Below are 19,129 nucleotides of genomic sequence, written 5' to 3'. Positions count from 1 at the left end.
AGATCTGTAATTTTCATTGTAGCTACACCTCAACTGTGAGAGACAGAACATAAAAAATCAAAAATCCAGAAAATCACATTGTATGAGTTTTGAATAATTAATTTCCATTTTATTCCATGAAATAAGTATGATACAAAAGAAAAATAGAACTTAATATTTGGTACAGAAACCTTTGTTTACGATCACAGAGGTCAGAGGTTTCCTGTAGTTCTTGAGCAGGTTTGCACACACTGCAGCAGGGATTCTGGCCCACTGCTCCATACAGGTCTTCTCCAGATCTTTCAGGTTTTGGGGCTGTCGCTGGGCAACACGGAGTTTCAGCTCCCTCCATAGATTTTCTATTGGGTTCAGGTCTGGAGACTGGCTAGGCCACTCAGGACCTTTAAATGCTTCTTACGGAGCCACTCCTTAGTTGCCCTTGCTGTGTGTTTGGTGTCATTGTCATGCTGGAAGACCCATCCACGACCCATCTTCAATGCTCTTACTGAGGGAAGGAGGTTCTTGCCCAAAATCTCGCGATACATGGCCCCATCCATCCTTCCCTCAATACGGTGCAGTCATCCTGTCCCCTTTGCAGAAAAGCACCCCCATGCTTCACGGTTGGGATGGTGTTCTTGGATTGTACTCATCCTTCTTCCAAACACGGCGAGTGGAGTTTATACCAAAAGGGTTTATTTTGGTCTCATCTGACCACATGACCTTCTCCCATGCCTCCTCTGGATCATCCAGATGGTCTTTGGCAAACTTCAGACGGGTCTGGACATGTGCTGGCTTGAGCAGGGGGACCTTGCGCGCGCTGCAGGATTTTAATCCATGACGGTGTAGTGTGTTACTAATGGTAACCGTTGAGACTGTGGTCCCAGCTCTCTTCAGGTCATTGACCAGGTCCTCCCGTGTAGTTCTAGGCTGATCTCTCACCTTTCTCAGGATCATTGATACTCCACGAGGCGAGATCTTGCATAGAGCCCCAGTCCGAGGGAGATTGACAGTCATCTTGAATTTCTTCCATTTTCTAATAATTGCATCAACAGTTGTCACCTTCTCACCAAGCTGTTTGCCTATTGTCCTGTAGCCCATCCCAGCCTTGTGCAGGTCTACAATTGTGTCCTTAGACAGCTCTTTGGTCTTGCCCATAGTGGAGAGGTTGGAGTCTGATTGATTGAGTGTGTGAACAGGTGTCTTTTATACTGGTAACGAGTTCAAACAGGTGCAATTAATACAGGTAATGAGTGGAGGATAGGAGCGCTTCTTAAAGACAAACTAACAGGTCTGTGAGAGACAGAATTCTTGCTGGTTGGTAGGTGATCAAATACTTATTTCATGCAATAAAATAGAAGTTAATTATTTAAAAATCATACAATGTGATTTTCTGGATTTTTTAAAATATTCTGTTTCTCACAGTTGAGGTATAGCTACGATGAAAATTAAAGATCTCTCCATTCTTTGTAAGTGGGAAAACTTGAAAAATCGGCAGTATATCAAATACTTATTTGCCCCACTGTATGTACTGAGAAAAAACATTTAGGAAACATCTAATATAATGCAAGCCCGGCCTCAAAGCACTTTTTATTTTCAACACAAGCTTGGTATTTGCTCTTAGGAATGATGGAAGTCAAAAATAAAACACACTTTTTACAAAATACGCTTTACAAAATATTATATATTTAATACATTTAAAATATTTGTAATTATTGAATAATTATTCATATTTTGCTCATATATTTTATCTGTGCTGTGGTTTTTATCATTGCACTTTTTTTTTATCTGTGATCTATTATTTATCTGTGCACCGTTTTATCTGTGCTCTGTTTTGTTTTTAAATCTGTGCACTATTTATTCAGTTCTATTTGATCTGTTTTTAATTTGTGCTTTTTTTTTTATCTGTGCACCATTTTTTTAATCTGTGCATCCATTTATTTGTTTTTGTTTTTTTTATCTGTGCACCATTTTTTAATCTGTGCATCCATTTATTTGTATTTTTTTTAAGTCTGTGTACCTTTTTTTTTTTTTTTTTTTTTTTTTTATTTGTGGTCAATTTTATTTGTGCTCTGTTATTTTATTTTTTAAAATCTGTGCTCTATTTTGTTTTTATCTAAAACATTTTCAGCTTTTGGCCTATTTGTTTTTTTTTTTGGCCCTGCAGCTTTAGTTTTCGCTGCTGCACAAGGTCAGCATTGAGGAATGCCAGCTGCCTCAGATGGCCAAAATAGGGCCTGATGCATCTCACCTTTATGATGTGATCAAAGGCCTCTTCCACCATCATGTCATGGCAGATCATCAGATACGCCAGAAACAGAGTCGCCGAGTGGCTGAGGCCCTGTGTGCAGTGAATCAACACCTTACCTGAGGAAAGAAGGTAAAAATACTCATTCATAGACAGTAGGACACTTGATAAAAGTTGAGAAATGGAGTGTTTGTGTGTGTGTGTGTGTCAGCTCTTACTTGTTGGGCTCCTCAAGGCCTTGTCAATGAATTTGACAGCAGGCAAGAAGTACTTGCTAATGTCAAAACAGCGTCTGTACGATGAAGGCAAGCCACAGTAAGTGATGTGTAAGCCTCTGTAATATCTGGACCCTGTATTGACCGTTCCTAGAAGGTCTTTCTCGCTTGCCATTCCCAACAAGAACTTCAGGTTCTTATTCGGGGCTGCAGCGTTTAGGATATGTGTAATTTCCATCTCCTTCAGTTTATCGCGGTCCCTTGCCATCTCTCTGCACAAGAACACAACAGCCTGGGTTAGTCTTTCACTAAAGAGGATTTGCAATGAAATGAAAGCACTTGGAAGAGAAATATCATTGTGTTTGATACTCCTGCAATACGTTATTAATTCAATACACAATTTATATTGGTAGACTCACTCATTTCCAATGACGACCCCGGGCCAGACCTCAGTGACAGGAGTCTTGGGCAGTGTACATTCCCTCAAATGATCCTCCAGCTGGAACATGTTTAGAGGGATGCAGTTTTCCAACCTTGAAAGCTCTGATGTGACTTCAGCTTCTGGCTCAGGAATGCTTGGAGCTTGTGCACACAATTCCTCTGGATCAACCAGATCCACTTTAGGTTCCCCAACAGCATTCAGTGCGTTTGTCTGAAATATAGCACTCATTTTCTTGAACATCCACCCAGCAGTGCTTTCGGAAAAAAATAAGAAAAAAAAACTAGATAACTAAAGTTTGATGACAAGCTTGACCAATCCTGAAAGCTTAAAATAACTTTTAAAAGCTTGAACTTGCAAGGTTTTACTCAGAGAATTCAGAGAAAATCAGAAAGATACTTCAAACCCAATTAAACCTCATCCTCTGCTACATGTTTCCAGCAGGTTATAGATAGATAGACAGATAGGATAAACTCTAAACGTGTTCAGCCCCTAAATGGAATCGATCAGTGTTTTGTCTCATTTAGAAGTTGGTTAAAGGAATTCTGTAAGTTGGATCAGTTAGAAAAGATATAGCAACACAATTCTGATCAGCCTGAAGGTCCCTGCCAAATTTGGTGGTTGAAGCTTGAAAGCCCAAGGAGATGTTACTCTTGGAAATTTAGAGTGTCAGAGGAAACAGTTATAAGTCTTTGTCAAGCCAACATAATACACTATCAGAAACCTCTCTAATCACATGAATAAGATGCATTCATGATCTTCACCTGTTCTCCTCAGCATCCAGGCCACCCTGATCATTGTCTTCTTCTACTGAAGCTCCTGCTGGGTCGCTCAGATCTAAGCTCTTTGCCACTCAACAGCAGAAATTCTACTTCACCAACACGCGAAAATTCCACAGTTGCCATAGCGACGGAATGTTCATTAACCAGCGGCTAAGTACGTTTTCACCGATTCTCTAATTATTTCATAAATGAAATACTTCAAAAACACGACTTACTTTAATCTTATTATGCGTACAGACTCGATTTCAATTAGTCGTTAGTGGTGATCAATATGTTAATACTTCGCGGGTTTGTCCGCGTTTGCTGCGATGCGGACTCCAGCGTCACAACATTAAAAACAATCGTATTTGAATGTCATTTTCTAGTCTGAATTGATCTGTGGTATAATAATAAAAACCGCGCACGTTCTTCTTCTGTGGCGTTTTCCAGTTTCGAAAACAAAAACTCAACGCCAGTGAGTGTTCGATTAAATGACTCACTTTAGGATTCTTTTTCACTCACGTCCTGGTTTGAATCAGTTTAACGAATCTCTGAATGAATTCTTCAGTGAATCAACGTCTGATCTGACTCAAGAAGTTGTCGCTTCGTTTCCAAATTACGCGATTTTCTGCTCGTGAAGCGATGGTTGAACCGATCACACAGTGAATCAAGAAATGCGGATAAATATCTGAATTAACCATACGTTTGTGTCGAGTAATTGCACCTAGTAATTAGTAGTAACATTAATAAAGTTTAGTATATGCTATGAAAGTTAGTTTAAAACTTGAAAAACTTGGCCAGCCTTTTATGGAGACGCTTCAGAGTCCTAAATAAAAAGCTCATTGTGTTCAAAAGAAATATTTAATTGCAATATAATAATTGTGTTCTATGAAAACAATGATGAACATTAATAGACAAATCAGTATAGTATGTTTTTATGAAACCGTTTCAGGGCCATTCCACCGAATGGGTGCCATTTCTGTCCCCAGGACATTATAGGTACAAACATGCATAAAAATTATCTATAAAATACATTTTATTATGCAAACTTCCAAAGTGTCCTGCACATTAATCTAACTGCAAATTTAAAATGTATAATTTAAAAACTACCTAAAACACTGAAAATATAGCATTTAATGCTACATTTTAACATGTAATCTAACGTTTAAAATCTTTCAGAAATAATTTTTATTTTGCATTTTTGTGTACCTCCATATCCCATCTGTGCTTTAAATACATTTAATTCTAAATAAATGTATAATATTTTGGATAAAATACACATTTTAGTCGTGTCCCCAGGTTTTCACTCAGTCCTGTTACCCTAACGCATTCCCCCCCCCTGCGAAAAAACTGGGAAAAATCCACAAGACACATTTTCAGCATAATATTGCAACATCAGGATCTTCCGAAGGCAATGAAATGATCGGAAGCATGTGGCCTTGTTTTCTTTTCTGTATATTTGATGATATTGTAACGGTGGCTGGGAGCGTCATTATAAATATACTGCCCTGTTACCTAAAGTATTTCTTAGATGTAACTTGTTTATTTTAAAAATACAAATCTTTGGTGAATCTCACTGATTTTCTGAGTATTCTCTTAATTTTAACATGTGGCTAGATTATATGTGATTATATGTACTAAAATCTCAATCCTGTTACTTTCAGTCCTGTTACTCATATATCCTATACTAATATATAGTAACTGAGTAAAAGTAACAGGAGTGAGTAGTGCCATCAGATTTATTAATGTAAAGGCTACATCCATATTAATCTAGATAAATTTGAAAATGCATCTTTTTCTCAAAGTTTTGGCCTTCTATCTACACTGAGACAATGCTTTTGCCCAGAGAAAACCTATGGTTGTTCATGCATTGATATTTTATATTACTTTCCTGCAAGTATGACAGAAAACGTACTTGAAATGTCTGTCCTGTGGCAATCATGTATTAGACTCATATATAGACTGGCATTTGAGTGTGACCTGCGCTATAAGAAAACAATATCCACAGAAAAACTGACAATATATTACATTTATTATTTCTAATATCAATTTTAATTTAATATTTATTTTTTGTATCTTATAACCCATCCTCTAGCTCTAACAAAAACCTCTGCGGACCACTAGATGTAAACAGAAACATGATTTGGCCTTTTTCAGCAGCGAGGTCAGCTCACTAGTCAATGTTCAACACTTTGGTTATTAATACCTCACATGTAGTCAAACCTGTACTAATATAATGGATACTCCTTCCTGTTACCCATTTCATTTCTGTCACTAAATAGTTTTCTTTAAAAAAGAAAAATACACCTTGTGTAGATAGTAATTTTTTTTTTATGATAAAAATATTTTTTGACCATGAAACCAACAATTTCTCTAAAATAAACACCTGTCTGATGGGGAAATGAAGGAATTTGTTGACATTTTTAAACATGCTTTTTAAAAGACGTTAGAGTTTTGGTAACAGGACAGAGAAATGCATCCATCTTCCACTTAAAAACTGTGTAAAGAAATTAAATAAAGTTACATGAGATGGACCAATACATATTTTGAATAGTTAAATAGGTGTATTACAAGATTCAGTCTTTAAAAAATATAAATGAAATTAATTTTGAAGCGTTTTGGAAGCAGATGGCAACCATTCGGTGGAATGGCCCTTTATGACTATTTTAAAATTCACATTCACAAAAAAACCCAACATATTCAGTCATTTTTGTATACATTTTATATCAGTTTAGATGTCCCATAATGCACAAGCATCAATGTAAACACTAAATCCAATTTGTAAAATAAGACTCTTTTCTAAAATGGAAAATATTTATTTTTGTGATATTTGTAAAACATAACATTTTCTTTACAAGGCAATGCACAAATAAATAAAAACTATACAATTATAAACGGTACACATTTTACAATCCCTCACTGAGAAACATTATTAGAATAAACATTTTAATTATGTCTAAGCACAGTGTGGAAACAATACTATAAAGGAACAAATCCTGGGCAGCACATGTCTTCACGGATACACTCTTGACGAACCACACAAAAGCATTTTCTTCCATTAAAAGCTGCGCTTCAAGTAAACAGGATCTCGATCTGCTGGCAGTGTTCTGTGGCGTCATTCGTCTCGTGCGCTCTGCACTATGGAATAGCTCTTGCATGGGTTCTTGAAGCACGCGGATGGAAGCGACAGCGGCCATGAGAACGTGCAGGGAACCGTCGTCTTAACGTTTTTCTCCAGGAAGTTAAACACGCGGTTCCACCACGTCCGGTTGAGGTAGTTGTAAGGAGATCCTCTCAAAGCCTGCAAAATCAGGAGAGCAGCCATTAACAATCCACAACTTTTGCAATGTTTCCGCGCTCTAATATATTTAGAACAAAACTGTGCAAATCTGGTGCTTGTGAATCAATTAAAGACAGATGCACAGTTCTCAACTACCCTAAGGGTGTTTGCATGCATTTAGCAGATGCTTTTATTCACAGAAATGAACACTGTGTTGATGGTGTGCAGTTTCTGCCCTTACTATTTGAGCTTCAAGAAAGCACACAGAATAAGTGTTATTCCACACTTCTGATTAAAAAAATAAATAGTTTTGACCCTTAATTTATTTTTTTTTTTTTACTATTTTAACGTTATGTTACTATTAATGTTAAATATTTACTGTTTTTTAATCTTAGAATTCTGACTTTTTCCTCAATTTCTCAATTACTTGATATAAACTTTTTTCTCACAATATCAAGTTTACATCTCACAAGTCTGCTTTTTTTTTAAATCTGCCACGGAATTAAAAGTGACAAATAAAAATTCTGACTTTTTTCTTGCAATTGCACATTTAAATGTAACAATTCAGACTTTTCTCACAATTCTGAGTTAATATCCCGCAATTCTGACTTTTTATCTTGAAATTATAACTTTTTCTTGCAATTGCAAGTTCAAGTCAAGTAAACATACAACAGTGCAAGTATAAGAGAAACCGCAGTTAACCATCTGATTATACATATACTATAAATACTATACCTAGTTGCCTACACATACACAAACTGAGACTGTACAAGAACTTTACATAAATACTTTACATGAAACTGTGCAAAAAATATTTTGTACATTAAACTGTTGTGCAGAAGAGATATTTTGTGGGAAGCAGCACATAGTGCTAAAAGTGCAAAAAGATTTTGTAGTGCAATGCTCAAGTAAACATGATCTTATTGAGTCTTTGTAGCAGGGAGTGTTTATAGCTCTCACAATTATGAATGAATATCTCGCAATTCTCAGAATCTCTAAAAAAAGTAAAAAAGGAACCAGCATTGTGAGATCGCAGTCGCAATTACCTTTTTTTGTTTTTTATTCCATGGTGGAAACATAGATATAAACATAGCTTCCATAGATTTGACCTGATTTTGTTTTTCACAGTGTCTTTTTAGACTGTATTGAATCCAATGAAGCTCGATTTGACCCATGCCATAAAGATTGTTCCCAGATTTTTAACATACCAAGTGAATATTTATTATTAATCATCTCATTGTGCCGCTGCATCTCAGCAAGTTTGCATTTCCCACATGTTTCCTGCAAGGATATGGATTGGAAGTTGAACAGAGCAGGTTTTATAGGCTTTTACCTGGTTGTTGGCCATGGTGTGGTACCAGTAGAAGAGGCGCGAGGTGATGAAATACGCCACCACTACATCTACGCTGTAATGCTCATGCGCTATCAGGATGCAGACCACGCCCACTGCGCTTAGCAACCAGCACATCGCGTGATAGCAACGCCATTGCCACGAGCGCGGCGAATCTACGACACAAAACATCTCATTTCAAAACACAACCTATCCTAAACAAGTTAAAACAAACAACAGTGTGAATGCGAAGTGGACTGAGACCCGATGGAAATGATGATGATGATGTTTCCTCATACTCACATTCCTGGATGAAGAGGAAGGTGAGGGTCAGCATGACTGTGTGACCGCTGTATAGGAAGTCTCCACACATGAGATGAGAGCCAGTGATGGACAAACCTCCTCCAGACACCAGCTGCAAAACACGCGAGATCTTGCCACGAGAATCACCGTAGAGCTACAGAGAGAAGCAGACCAAACACAAAAGAGATCATGAGCACCAAAGCTTCCCATGATTGCATGCTGCAATTCAGCATTGCACGCAAGAAAATTAACAAATACATCATGGCTCATACATTTGATACAATTATGGAATACTTTTTTTTTTTAATCTCACAATTCTGAATTATGTTTAAAACTCACAATTCCAGCCTGAATTCGTACAACTTCACTCATACAAATTCATAAGATTTTTGCGAAATCATATGTATTTTACAAGTTGCACAATTCGTATGAATGACCTACACCTAACCCCGCCCCTAAACCTACCCGTCACTGGAGTTTAGACCGATCGCACGAGTGAGGTCGTACGAATTAGCCACCTCGTAAAATACGTACGAATTGGTCGTGAGATAGTGTTGCACAATTCAGACTTTTTTTGAGAACTGCGAGTTTATATCTTGCAATTGCAAGTTACTATTTGCGAATCGCGATACGTCAAAAAAAGTCAGAATTGCGAGATCTAAACCTGTAACTGGGAGTTTATAACTTATAAACTCTCATTTCTGAGAAAAGGGTTTGATACTAGGTTTACATCTCAGTTTAAATTTTTTATTTGCAAGATGTAAACTTAGTTCTGAGAAAAAAAGTCTGAAATGTGAGAAAAACAGTAATTAACGAAAGTCAGAATGGTGAGATATAAACTTGCAAATATGAGGGGAAAGTTGTGAGTTTATATCTTGCAATTACAAGTTACTATATGCAAGATGCATGACAAAAAAAATGATAAAAGTCAGAATTGCAAGATGTAAACTAAAATCTGTGAAAGGTCAGAATTGCGAGATGTAAACTCCGAAAAAAAAAGTCTGAATTGTGAGACAAAACTGCACAATTTTTTTTTATTCAGTGGCAGAAATAAGCTTTTATTTGTAACCCTGGACCACAAAAGCAGTCATAAGGGTCAATTTTTTTAAACTGAGATTTATGCATCATCTGAAGCTGAATACATAATCTTTCATTGATGTATGGTTTGTTAGGATCGGATGATATTTGTCTGAGATACAACTATTTGAAAATCTGGAATCTGAGGGAGCAAAAAAATCTAAATATTGAGAAAATCTCCTTTAAAGTTGTTCAAATGAAGTTCTTAGCAATGCATATTAATAATCAAAAATGAAGTTTAGATATATTTACAGTAGGAAATTTAATAAATATCTTCATGGAGCATGATCTTAATATCCTAATGATTTTTGGCATAAAAGAGAAATGTATAATTTTGATCCATACAATGTATTGTTGGCTATTTCTACAAATATACGTGTTACTCATGACTGCTTTTATGCTCCAGGGTCATATATGTGATCGCTATAATTTAATGCACAAATAAATGCAGAGCCATTTGCCTTTGTACTCTGCATAAAAAACAATCTTTAGGACTTATTTCGCAGTATTTATATAAGCAAATTTGAGTTATATCAAAGTGCATTAAAGACCGGTTACACTAATGAATCATCTGTGTCACATACTGGAGAGGATTTTAAACTAAAGATGAAAATAACTAAAAAAGCTCAAAATTAACTCCTCTATGATGTGCAACAAACACCTGTGTTAATCTCAGAGAGTGTTTTATGAGCCTTTAACACCCTATATTAGCAGTTATTGTGTATGAAGCCCTTATATCCTGATCTTTGATTCATTGCTCAGTGAATCAGTCGTCGACTCATCCTGATCTTTCAACAGCTAATACCGAAACTAGACAGAAAGCTGGCTGATTTACTGTACATCTTATGTAAAACAAATTAACTGTAGAATACAATGAATATGGGTTGTTTTACGTAACATTTTACGTAATTTATTTAAAAATATTTGGGAACAGAACTGTACATTAGCCATGCGGTAATGATCATCTCAAAATGGCTAAATATCAGCCAATATTGGTGAAATTGTCATAATGTTATACGTGCAATACAGTGAAGTAATCATATTTAACACTGATCTGCATTTATTTTGAATGCACTAAACTTCTATAAAGATGCATTATATCAGTATTGCATGTGTTTTATTTGCACGTCCTCTTAACGACCAAGCAGACACTACAGAGCTGACAATCGTTCACTCATTTATATGTGCTTGTGTTTGAGCAGCACTGACCTTCGGGGCACACTCCATGTGCATGCTGGGAACAGGGAGAGTTGTGATGTACATGGTCACCATACGGTACAAATACAACATTCCCTGCAGGAAGAAGAACCTTCGGCCCACGATGGCCCTGTCAACACAACGAGAGCAGGAGGAATCATGGGATGGAGTGAGTATACTGAGTTTATATTTGCAGCTGTATAGAATATATCAAATGCTTTTGTAAGTTTATTGGAGAGCAGTGTTGGGGAATAACTAACTGAAAGTAGAAATGCTACTAACTTAACCTAATCTACTACAGTAAACTGTCTATTTCCCTTTATTTATTTAATTAAATCACAGCCATATCATGATGCAAGTTTTATTTATTAATCTCACCTGTGTTTGAGGAAGAGCCATTGAATGAACCACAGAACCACGAGGATGATCCCGTTGACCTCGGTGACAGAGAACGCCCACTCCACGCGCGGCACATAATCGAAGAACTTGTCCGGTAACGGCGGGCTGATGGATTTATCCGGGACTCTCTCGTGGACGACGGTGATCATGACGGTAGTAAGGACGAGGTTAAATCCGGCCCAGATGAAGGCGATTCCCGTCTTCCACCATTCCGACGGCAGCCGGGAGCCACTGGACCTCGGGACGGTGATGCGAACATAGTCCTGGTTTTTCCGCAAGGCTTTACAGAAACTCCGCGCCAGACGCGTCTGCTTGCTGTCGTCTGACTTGTCTACCTGATCGCCACTGGACGTGACCATAGAGGGGCGTGTCCGTCCGGTGGGCGTGTCCTGGGGGCGTGTCCATCCGTTGGGTGTGGTCTGGGGGTGTGGCCTATCGTCTATCATCACCATCACATGGTAGTCGCCGTTGGGTCCATCATCATGTTCTTGTTCATCCAGAAGATGAGATGCTGCCATCGCTCATACACTACAACTAACACAAAAACACTTCAAATTAAATACAATATTGAATACTGAATGTGATATTAAGTGCGAAATATAATATAATGCATTAACTTAAAAAATAACACGATTAAAATATTTTAACGCCGTTAACGCACTGGCCCCGCCCCCTGACCTGTACATCATCTTACATTTCATACAATTGACTGTTGACCAATAATGCAGGACAACAGTTATGCCCTAAAATTCAAGTTATTGGGGCAAAAAAGTGCCCCGTATGTGTTTTTGTTTCATGTTTTCTTTATTTACCCTCAAAAACTGGAGGTGAAATGTGACAACATGCCCCGTAGGTGGGGTACATTGTAACAGCTGAGGGGCACGCTGTAACATGACCATATGACACCCTAAAATGTTATCTGATCTTATGAAAAAAATATACAAGATAAACTAAAATATTTTGTCAATAAAATAAAATAATTATTTATTTGAAATAAAATAATGGCGTTTTTTAATAATTAAAAGTAATCTGATTTTTGAGTTTGACAATGAACACATTGCAACGATATATAAACGAGCCAAAATGCTTTCCATGTCTTGAAATAATCATTTCTGAACATTAAACATTGATTGTCAGTCTTTATTCACCTGTTTCTGGTCGTTTCTCATTCAAATGTATTAAAGTAAATAGTGTGAACTACATCTCTATGTCATAGAATAGCACGGCAGGGCAGATGGTAACGCAGTGTTACATCTTACCCCATCTGAGCAACTTTAACTTAAAACTGGTTAGTGTCTTCTGCTAGTTATCGAGGCATTAAACAACTATCTAAACTGATAAATAACAGATTGGAGATTAAAATAACAGCAGATTTGTCTCATTTTAAAATAGTAATAAAAACTGAGATGAAAAATTTACTTAAGCCAGAAATATAATTTTACTAAATGTTCAGCGATATCTTCAAAAGACTTTTGAAATTTGGCACACTTTTTTTCTCTATATAATGTTGATATGGTAACTAGTAAATACTGTAAATTTGGTTACGCTAGCATGTGTGGAAATATTTAAAAAACGTGTGTTACAAGTAACCCTGCGTTACTTTGTGTCCCGCGCTCCCCTATATTAATATTAACTGTATGCTATAAGCATTTAAAACAGTTGTCAAACTCTTGAAAACAATTTCAGGAGAAAAAATGAGATGTGTTGCCAGTTCATTTGTTTTTTTAATTGAATACGTTAAGAATTTACAAACAAACAAGGCATATAGTTAAACCACTAAAGATGATAAATCCATTGCCTCTGAGAAAAATAAGGTAAAATAAATCAATTATAATTGTACAGGACAACAAAACTTACAACAATAATAATAATAAAGTAAATAAATAAAATCATAGGTAAATTCATTTTCTTGCTGCTATAAATTAACCTTTTTGAGGTTCGTTTATAAAATGCAACAGTGAATAAAAAAACAAAAGCAAGATTATCAGTGCATGAATCAAACACATTCTGATATGTTTTTCATGCATTTTTTCATTGTTTCCCTGTAAAAGCATATGAAACTGCATATGGTTGTGTGCAAACTCTTCTACGTCCAGCTCTAGATGTGGATCTTGCAGTCTTAGCACATGTGGATAAAGGCATAAACACATGCATGGTCATGCACCTATAGGTGGGTGTGTTTATGAGCTTCAGAGCGCAATCGTTTGGGCGGTTCAGTGTGAATGCGTGTGTGTTTATTTAGTGCACGCCCCACACCAATACGGGTGTTTCAGTGTGAAAGTGTGTGTTTGACACACCCTGAAACCTACGACACACACGGACCTGTTTCACCTCGCTCATTCACGTCGCTGACCCTACAGCCGTCTGACCGGTTTGTGCCGTTATACTGTAAAACCACAGTATTTTTAAATGTGTCCCTGCAGCACAAAAGCAGTCATGAGTAGCACAGGTATATTTGTAGCAATAGCCAACAATACATTGTATGGATCAAAATTATACATTTCTCTTTTATGACAAAAATCATTAGGATATTAAGATCATGTTCCATCAAGATATTTAGTAAATTTACTGTATTTTCCTACCGTAAATATATCAAAACTTAATTTTTGATTAGTAATATGCATTCCTAAGAACTTCATTTGGACAACTTTAAAAGCCATTTTCTCAATATTTAGATTTTTTTGCACCCTCAGATTCCAGATTTACATCTCAGTCCTATCCTAACAAACCATACATCAATGCAAAGCGTATTTATTCAGCTTTCAGATTATGTAATATAGATCTCAATTTCTAAAAACTGACCCTTATGACTGGTTTTGTGGTCCAGGGTTAAATACACCACAGTACTGAATGATTACCATATGCATATTCCATGGTATTTCAAGGAATGCCACATTATTACCATGGTGCATGTCCAAAAGTCATCGTAACACAGGGAACGTTACAAAGGTGCTTTCAGAGTTATTGTTAAAGTAACATTAACAGAACATTCATTCAACGTTCTCGTCTTTAATAATGTTCCCAAAACATTAGCACAAAACCCTATCGTTCACCTAACATTTTTCTTGAAATGTTTTGTCTAACCAATTTTAAATGTAACTATTTGATGTTACACTCACACACATTCAAATGGAATCTTATAAACAAGAAAACCTGGGCGTTTCGAACGTTCAGAGAACAGATTTAGTTACTTTATGTCAGTGCTGTCTGTGAGAGTCACAGGATGTTTGAGTCACTGATGTTTGATCGATCTGATCTGACAGCATTGCTGAGCTTCCGAGGAGGTCATCGACCTCACACCTGTGCCTAAAACATCATAATAGAGTAATGATCGATCAGCGCGCGCCTGCCGGTAAAACCCATCTCAGGATCCCGAAATAAACACAGCGAGACATCAAAACTGCTGTCTAGGTAGGGTTTCTAACAGTCTTTGTAACTTACTTTATAGCAACGAATCTAAGCCACATCAGACCTTTTTTACAGTCATTCTCAGGTTTTTACAACTCGAACGTTTATCTACAAGTTAATACGATAAAAGAGATTAAACGCTTTACATACCTGCTAAAGTTCAGATGATCGCACCATGTACATAAAACAGCGTTATGTCAAATTACAAGCATGAATAACGAAAAAATGAGATGTAAAACAAGAGATTTACCTGTTTAACACAGTGCATGCGTCGGAAGACTCGAACGATGCGCCTGGGAAAAGGGGCTTTAATCCCCGCCCACACCTGCGACCACGCCCATCTGCGCTCAGAGACACGCCCACTCTGGGAAGCGTTGAGTCAGAGCAGGTACACACGAGTACAACCACAAACACGTATTATGCAATACAGACCTCAGGAATTACACTGGAAATCCTTCAGAAATGCACAAACAGCTAAACGTGTAAAAGCGATCAACTTTTACAATATTCAATATGTTTTATTATTTTTTACCATACATTATCATGGTTTTCCTAAACTCATGAAAATACAAATACATTTCCATAAACATCATATATTAATTTTATTTATTTGTTATATTAGTATATATTAATATGAAATATTCATATTCTGTTGTTTTAATTTATAATATAAATGATATATTATATTATTATATTCTTGTACTCATGAAAATGCAAACAAACTTCTTAAACATCATAAATATTAAATATACTGTTCATATATAGATAGATAGATATAATCTCTATATATGACGTTTTTTGTACTCATGAAAATAAATTTCCATAATAATCATATATTACATATTATATTAATTGTATTTAATTGTTATATGTATATTATATTGTATTAAATATTAGTAAGTTTTATTATATTAATTACATATTCTAATATTATATATAATGTATAAATAAAAACAGAATATTGTGTTCTGAGCATTCTATAATTCTGTTGAATATTCTATATGAGGTAAGAGTTCTAAAAAAATGATTATAATCTTAATCACTGGTACTATGTGTCCACGATGTTTAATTATCTGTTGACTCATAAATCCGCTTTAGTTTGCTGAATCAGAGAAGGATGATGATGATGATGATGATGATGCAGACATGTTATGTATAAGTTATGAGTAATGTCTGTGGTGTTTGAGTGTTTTATCTGCTGTTGGTCAGTAGAGGGCACAACAACCCAATCAAACCTGCTTCAGCTCCATTATGTCATCAGTCTTGAAATGCTTTGGTTTCTGCAGTATGATGGTATTTTTAATAACATTTCTGCTTTTTATTCTTCTAATCTTATACTGAGAGATCTGAACTGTGTCATGCAAAGCGCTTTGTCCATGATGTCTTGTGTAAACATACTTCTATGGTGTTTTTTGCTTGTTTATGCAGAGCACAGAGGCCTTTGGTAGTTTTTAATCATTTATTTGGTGTCACTCATAAATGAGGCTTGTGTGTTATTTGATCTCGCCGTTGCTGATGCTCGGGGCCCGGCAGAGGCCCTTCCCACGGACCTCAAAGGCCACACCCTTATACGTGGCCACGCCCTTCTCATCTGTGCACAGGTCAGGCTGTAAACGCTCCCAGATCCGCTGTTTGGGGTTCAGCTCTCTCTCAGGTTCACCTGCCACAGCAAACACAATCCGTTACAAACCGACAGCGTTTATGAGTGAAACCGAGCCAGATGTTGTGATGAGCGGATCTTACCGGGGTAATTCTGGAAAGTGACTCTGTCTCCGGGCTGAGCGGCGGTGGGCGGAGTTAAGGGTTCCATTCTCTCTTGATTGACAGCGCAGAGCAGGCGGGCCTGCGACTGAACGCCTCGGACCTTCACTGGCCTCACATTACACAACACCACCACCAGACAGCCCACCAGCTGCACACATATAATCATGCATATTCAAAAAATAACACTTTTATTCATCAAGGATGCATTCAATTGATCAAAAGTAAGAGTAAATGCATTTATAATGTGACAAAAGATTTCTGTTTCAAATAAATTCTGTTCTTTTGAACTTTCTATTCATCTGTGAATCCTGAAAAATAAAATGTATCACAGTTTCCACAAAAATATTGAGCAGCACAACTGTGTTCAACATTGATAATAATCAGAAATGTTTGTTGATCAGTAAATCAGTATATTATTATGATTTCTGAAGATCATGTGACACTGAAGACTGGAGTAATGATGCTGAAAATACAGATTTGATCACCAGAATAAATTACAGTTTAACACATATTCACATAGAAAACAGATATTTTACATTCTAATAATATTTTATAGTTTTACTGTATTTTTGATCAAATAAATGCAGCCTTAGTGAGCAGAAGAGACTTATTTTTTTTAGAAATATTAATAATTTTACATAGGTTTACAATGTTTTGACATGCATTATAAAATACACAGCTGGTCAAAAATATATATAATATACATATGTATAAAAATGTGTTTATTATTTCATGTTAATGTATTTTAATACATTGTGGTCATTTATTTTCTTGATATTTTTTATGTTTTTATTGTGTTAGCTGTAATGTTTTAGTTATTATTATTTAATCAAATCAATCCAACTGCAGTTTTAGTGATATTAATTAGAAAGCAGGATAAAAAAACATGATTTTTGAACATTTAAAAAAAATCTTATTTTTAAATGAACTCTTCATTTGGAGAATATAATTATTTCAACCACACTGTTTACAACATTAACATGCTTTCAATTTATTTTGTCCAGAAAAAATATATATATTGTGATATGTGATGTAATTAATCGCATCCAAAATAAAAGTTTTTGTTTGCATAATATATGTGTGTGTGCGGTGTATATTTATTATGTATATATAAATACACACATGTATATATTTCAGAAAAATATGTTATGTTTATATATTAAATATATTTATTTACAATACAAATTATATAAATATAAATACAGACATGTAAATACATATAAATATTTTCAAAATATATACGGTATGTGTGTGTCTTTATATATACATAATAAATACACACAGCACACACACATATTATGCAAACAAGAACTTTTATTTTGGATGAGATGGTTTGACCGCACTAAAAATAAGTAATCCAATAATATTAAAAACTGTATTTTTTTCTGCATGGGATTTATGTCCTAAATATTTTAAATATATAGTAAGCAGCTGTTTATATTCACTATATAATAAATGTATTGATTCATTTTTTGAGTTGATAGATGGTTCTTTAGAGATTAAAAACATCTTGAAGTTGATTGTTAATGAGATTGAGGGGTGTGTTCAACCTGCTCTGGAGGCACGTGATTGGTCAGTCCGCTGACCACGGTTCTGGGGGCGGGTTCTCCTAGCTCCACCTCCTGGACGCACAGTGATGCTGAGTCTGGATGTTTGCGGACGTCCAGAACGCGTGCGACCCGCAGGTCCAGACGGGTCACATCGGGCTTCTGCTCTCGCATCAGAGCGCATGCAGACTCAGAACCGTTCAGATGCGCCGCGTCCAAACCTGAGACACAAACACGACTCTCCTGAACCCACACAAATCTCTCAAGTTTGCATGCATTTACATCCATATTATAACCATATAATGTAAAACATACTGTAAGTTGGCACTTTAGGGTTATTAAATACAAGCCTGTGAGCCCAAGCCTTAAGAATGCTAATTTATCATCAACAAGACTTTATTTCAGGCACAATGTCATTTCACCATTTTACATATTAAATGAAGAAAGTTTTGGCTGAAGTCTTCAGCTTATTTTAGCAACCTTTTCTGCATAACACTTCCATTATTAAATGTAATGTATACAGAAAGATACTAAACCAAAACTTAAGACTTATACATACTTATGCAAATACACCTTTCATAAATGAATACATATTATTTTATATATGTAAATAAAATGACGCCTTTCATAAATTAATGCAAAAGTATTTCATAATCATTTTGAGTCATATATTTGTTGATCATGTTATTTTTATACATTTTATGTACAAAGACAAATTCACATTTTTAAGAATTTCCCATCAGTTATTTCCCAATTTCACAGACACATATTATAAATGTAGAAACAATATAAAAGTAAATAAAGTGTATATACAGTATATATGTATGTGTGTGTGTGTGTATGTATTTATTTACCACTAATCTGAGTATTAGGGGTCCCTCATTTTCTATGATTTTTTAAATTTAGATTAATGCATTTGGCAGACAGTTTAATCTAAAGTGCCTTGCATTGCATTCAAGTTATACATTTGATCAGTTCTTGCATTCCCTGGGAATCGAACCCATGACTGTGGTGTTGCAAGCGCCATGATCTACTGTTTGAGCTACAGGAACACATCCTAGTACTTTGGGCCTAAAATGTGATTCTTTGAAAGTTCAGCAGTAATGATTTTAAATAAAATGATATAACAATGGTCTTGTTTTCTTGTTGATGCTGGACTCCTCCGGCTCACCTCTCCTCTCTCTC

General features: G+C 35.9%; 3 protein-coding genes across 3 annotated transcripts in view; all 3 read right to left on the bottom strand.

Moving 5' to 3' along the window:
- Positions 1-2,027: 2,027 nt before the first annotated feature.
- Positions 2,028-4,166, bottom strand: LOC306859283 (dual specificity phosphatase 29-like). The gene is made up of 4 exons (XM_079400246.1): positions 3,643-4,166; positions 2,859-3,091; positions 2,443-2,711; positions 2,028-2,343 (listed from the first exon to the last, which is right to left on the bottom strand). The coding sequence occupies exons 2-4, from the start codon at positions 2,945-2,947 to the stop codon at positions 2,093-2,095; spliced, it is 609 nt and encodes a 202-aa protein (XP_079256372.1). The 5' UTR covers positions 2,948-3,091; positions 3,643-4,166; the 3' UTR covers positions 2,028-2,092.
- Positions 4,167-6,341: 2,175 nt separating this feature from the next.
- LOC306859261 (phosphatidylcholine:ceramide cholinephosphotransferase 2-like) lies at positions 6,342-14,935 on the bottom strand. Its single transcript, XM_079400216.1, has 6 exons — positions 14,884-14,935; positions 11,205-11,759; positions 10,839-10,956; positions 8,553-8,706; positions 8,253-8,425; positions 6,342-6,940 (listed from the first exon to the last, which is right to left on the bottom strand). The coding sequence occupies exons 2-6, from the start codon at positions 11,741-11,743 to the stop codon at positions 6,755-6,757; spliced, it is 1,170 nt and encodes a 389-aa protein (XP_079256342.1). The 5' UTR covers positions 11,744-11,759; positions 14,884-14,935; the 3' UTR covers positions 6,342-6,754.
- A 1,151-nt stretch (positions 14,936-16,086) lies between these two features.
- The window catches only part of aimp1b (aminoacyl tRNA synthetase complex interacting multifunctional protein 1b), a 7,540-nt gene continuing 4,497 nt past the window's right edge, over positions 16,087-19,129 (bottom strand). Inside the window, exons 4-7 of the mRNA XM_079400233.1 lie at positions 19,116-19,129; positions 17,948-18,165; positions 16,377-16,545; positions 16,087-16,293 (exon numbers count right to left, since the gene is read on the bottom strand). The exon at positions 19,116-19,129 is cut by the window's right edge and continues 145 nt beyond it. Of these exons, the coding sequence (XP_079256359.1) occupies positions 16,127-16,293; positions 16,377-16,545; positions 17,948-18,165; positions 19,116-19,129 (568 nt within the window). The 3' untranslated portion in view covers positions 16,087-16,126. The remainder of the gene's footprint in view (positions 16,294-16,376; positions 16,546-17,947; positions 18,166-19,115) is intronic.

The sequence above is a fragment of the Barbus barbus genome (genome assembly GCF_936440315.1).
Source record: "Barbus barbus genome assembly, chromosome: 40".
NCBI lineage: Eukaryota > Metazoa > Chordata > Actinopteri > Cypriniformes > Cyprinidae > Barbus > Barbus barbus.
Note: the sequence above shows the minus strand (reverse complement) of the source record. Positions and strands in the feature narration are given on the sequence as shown.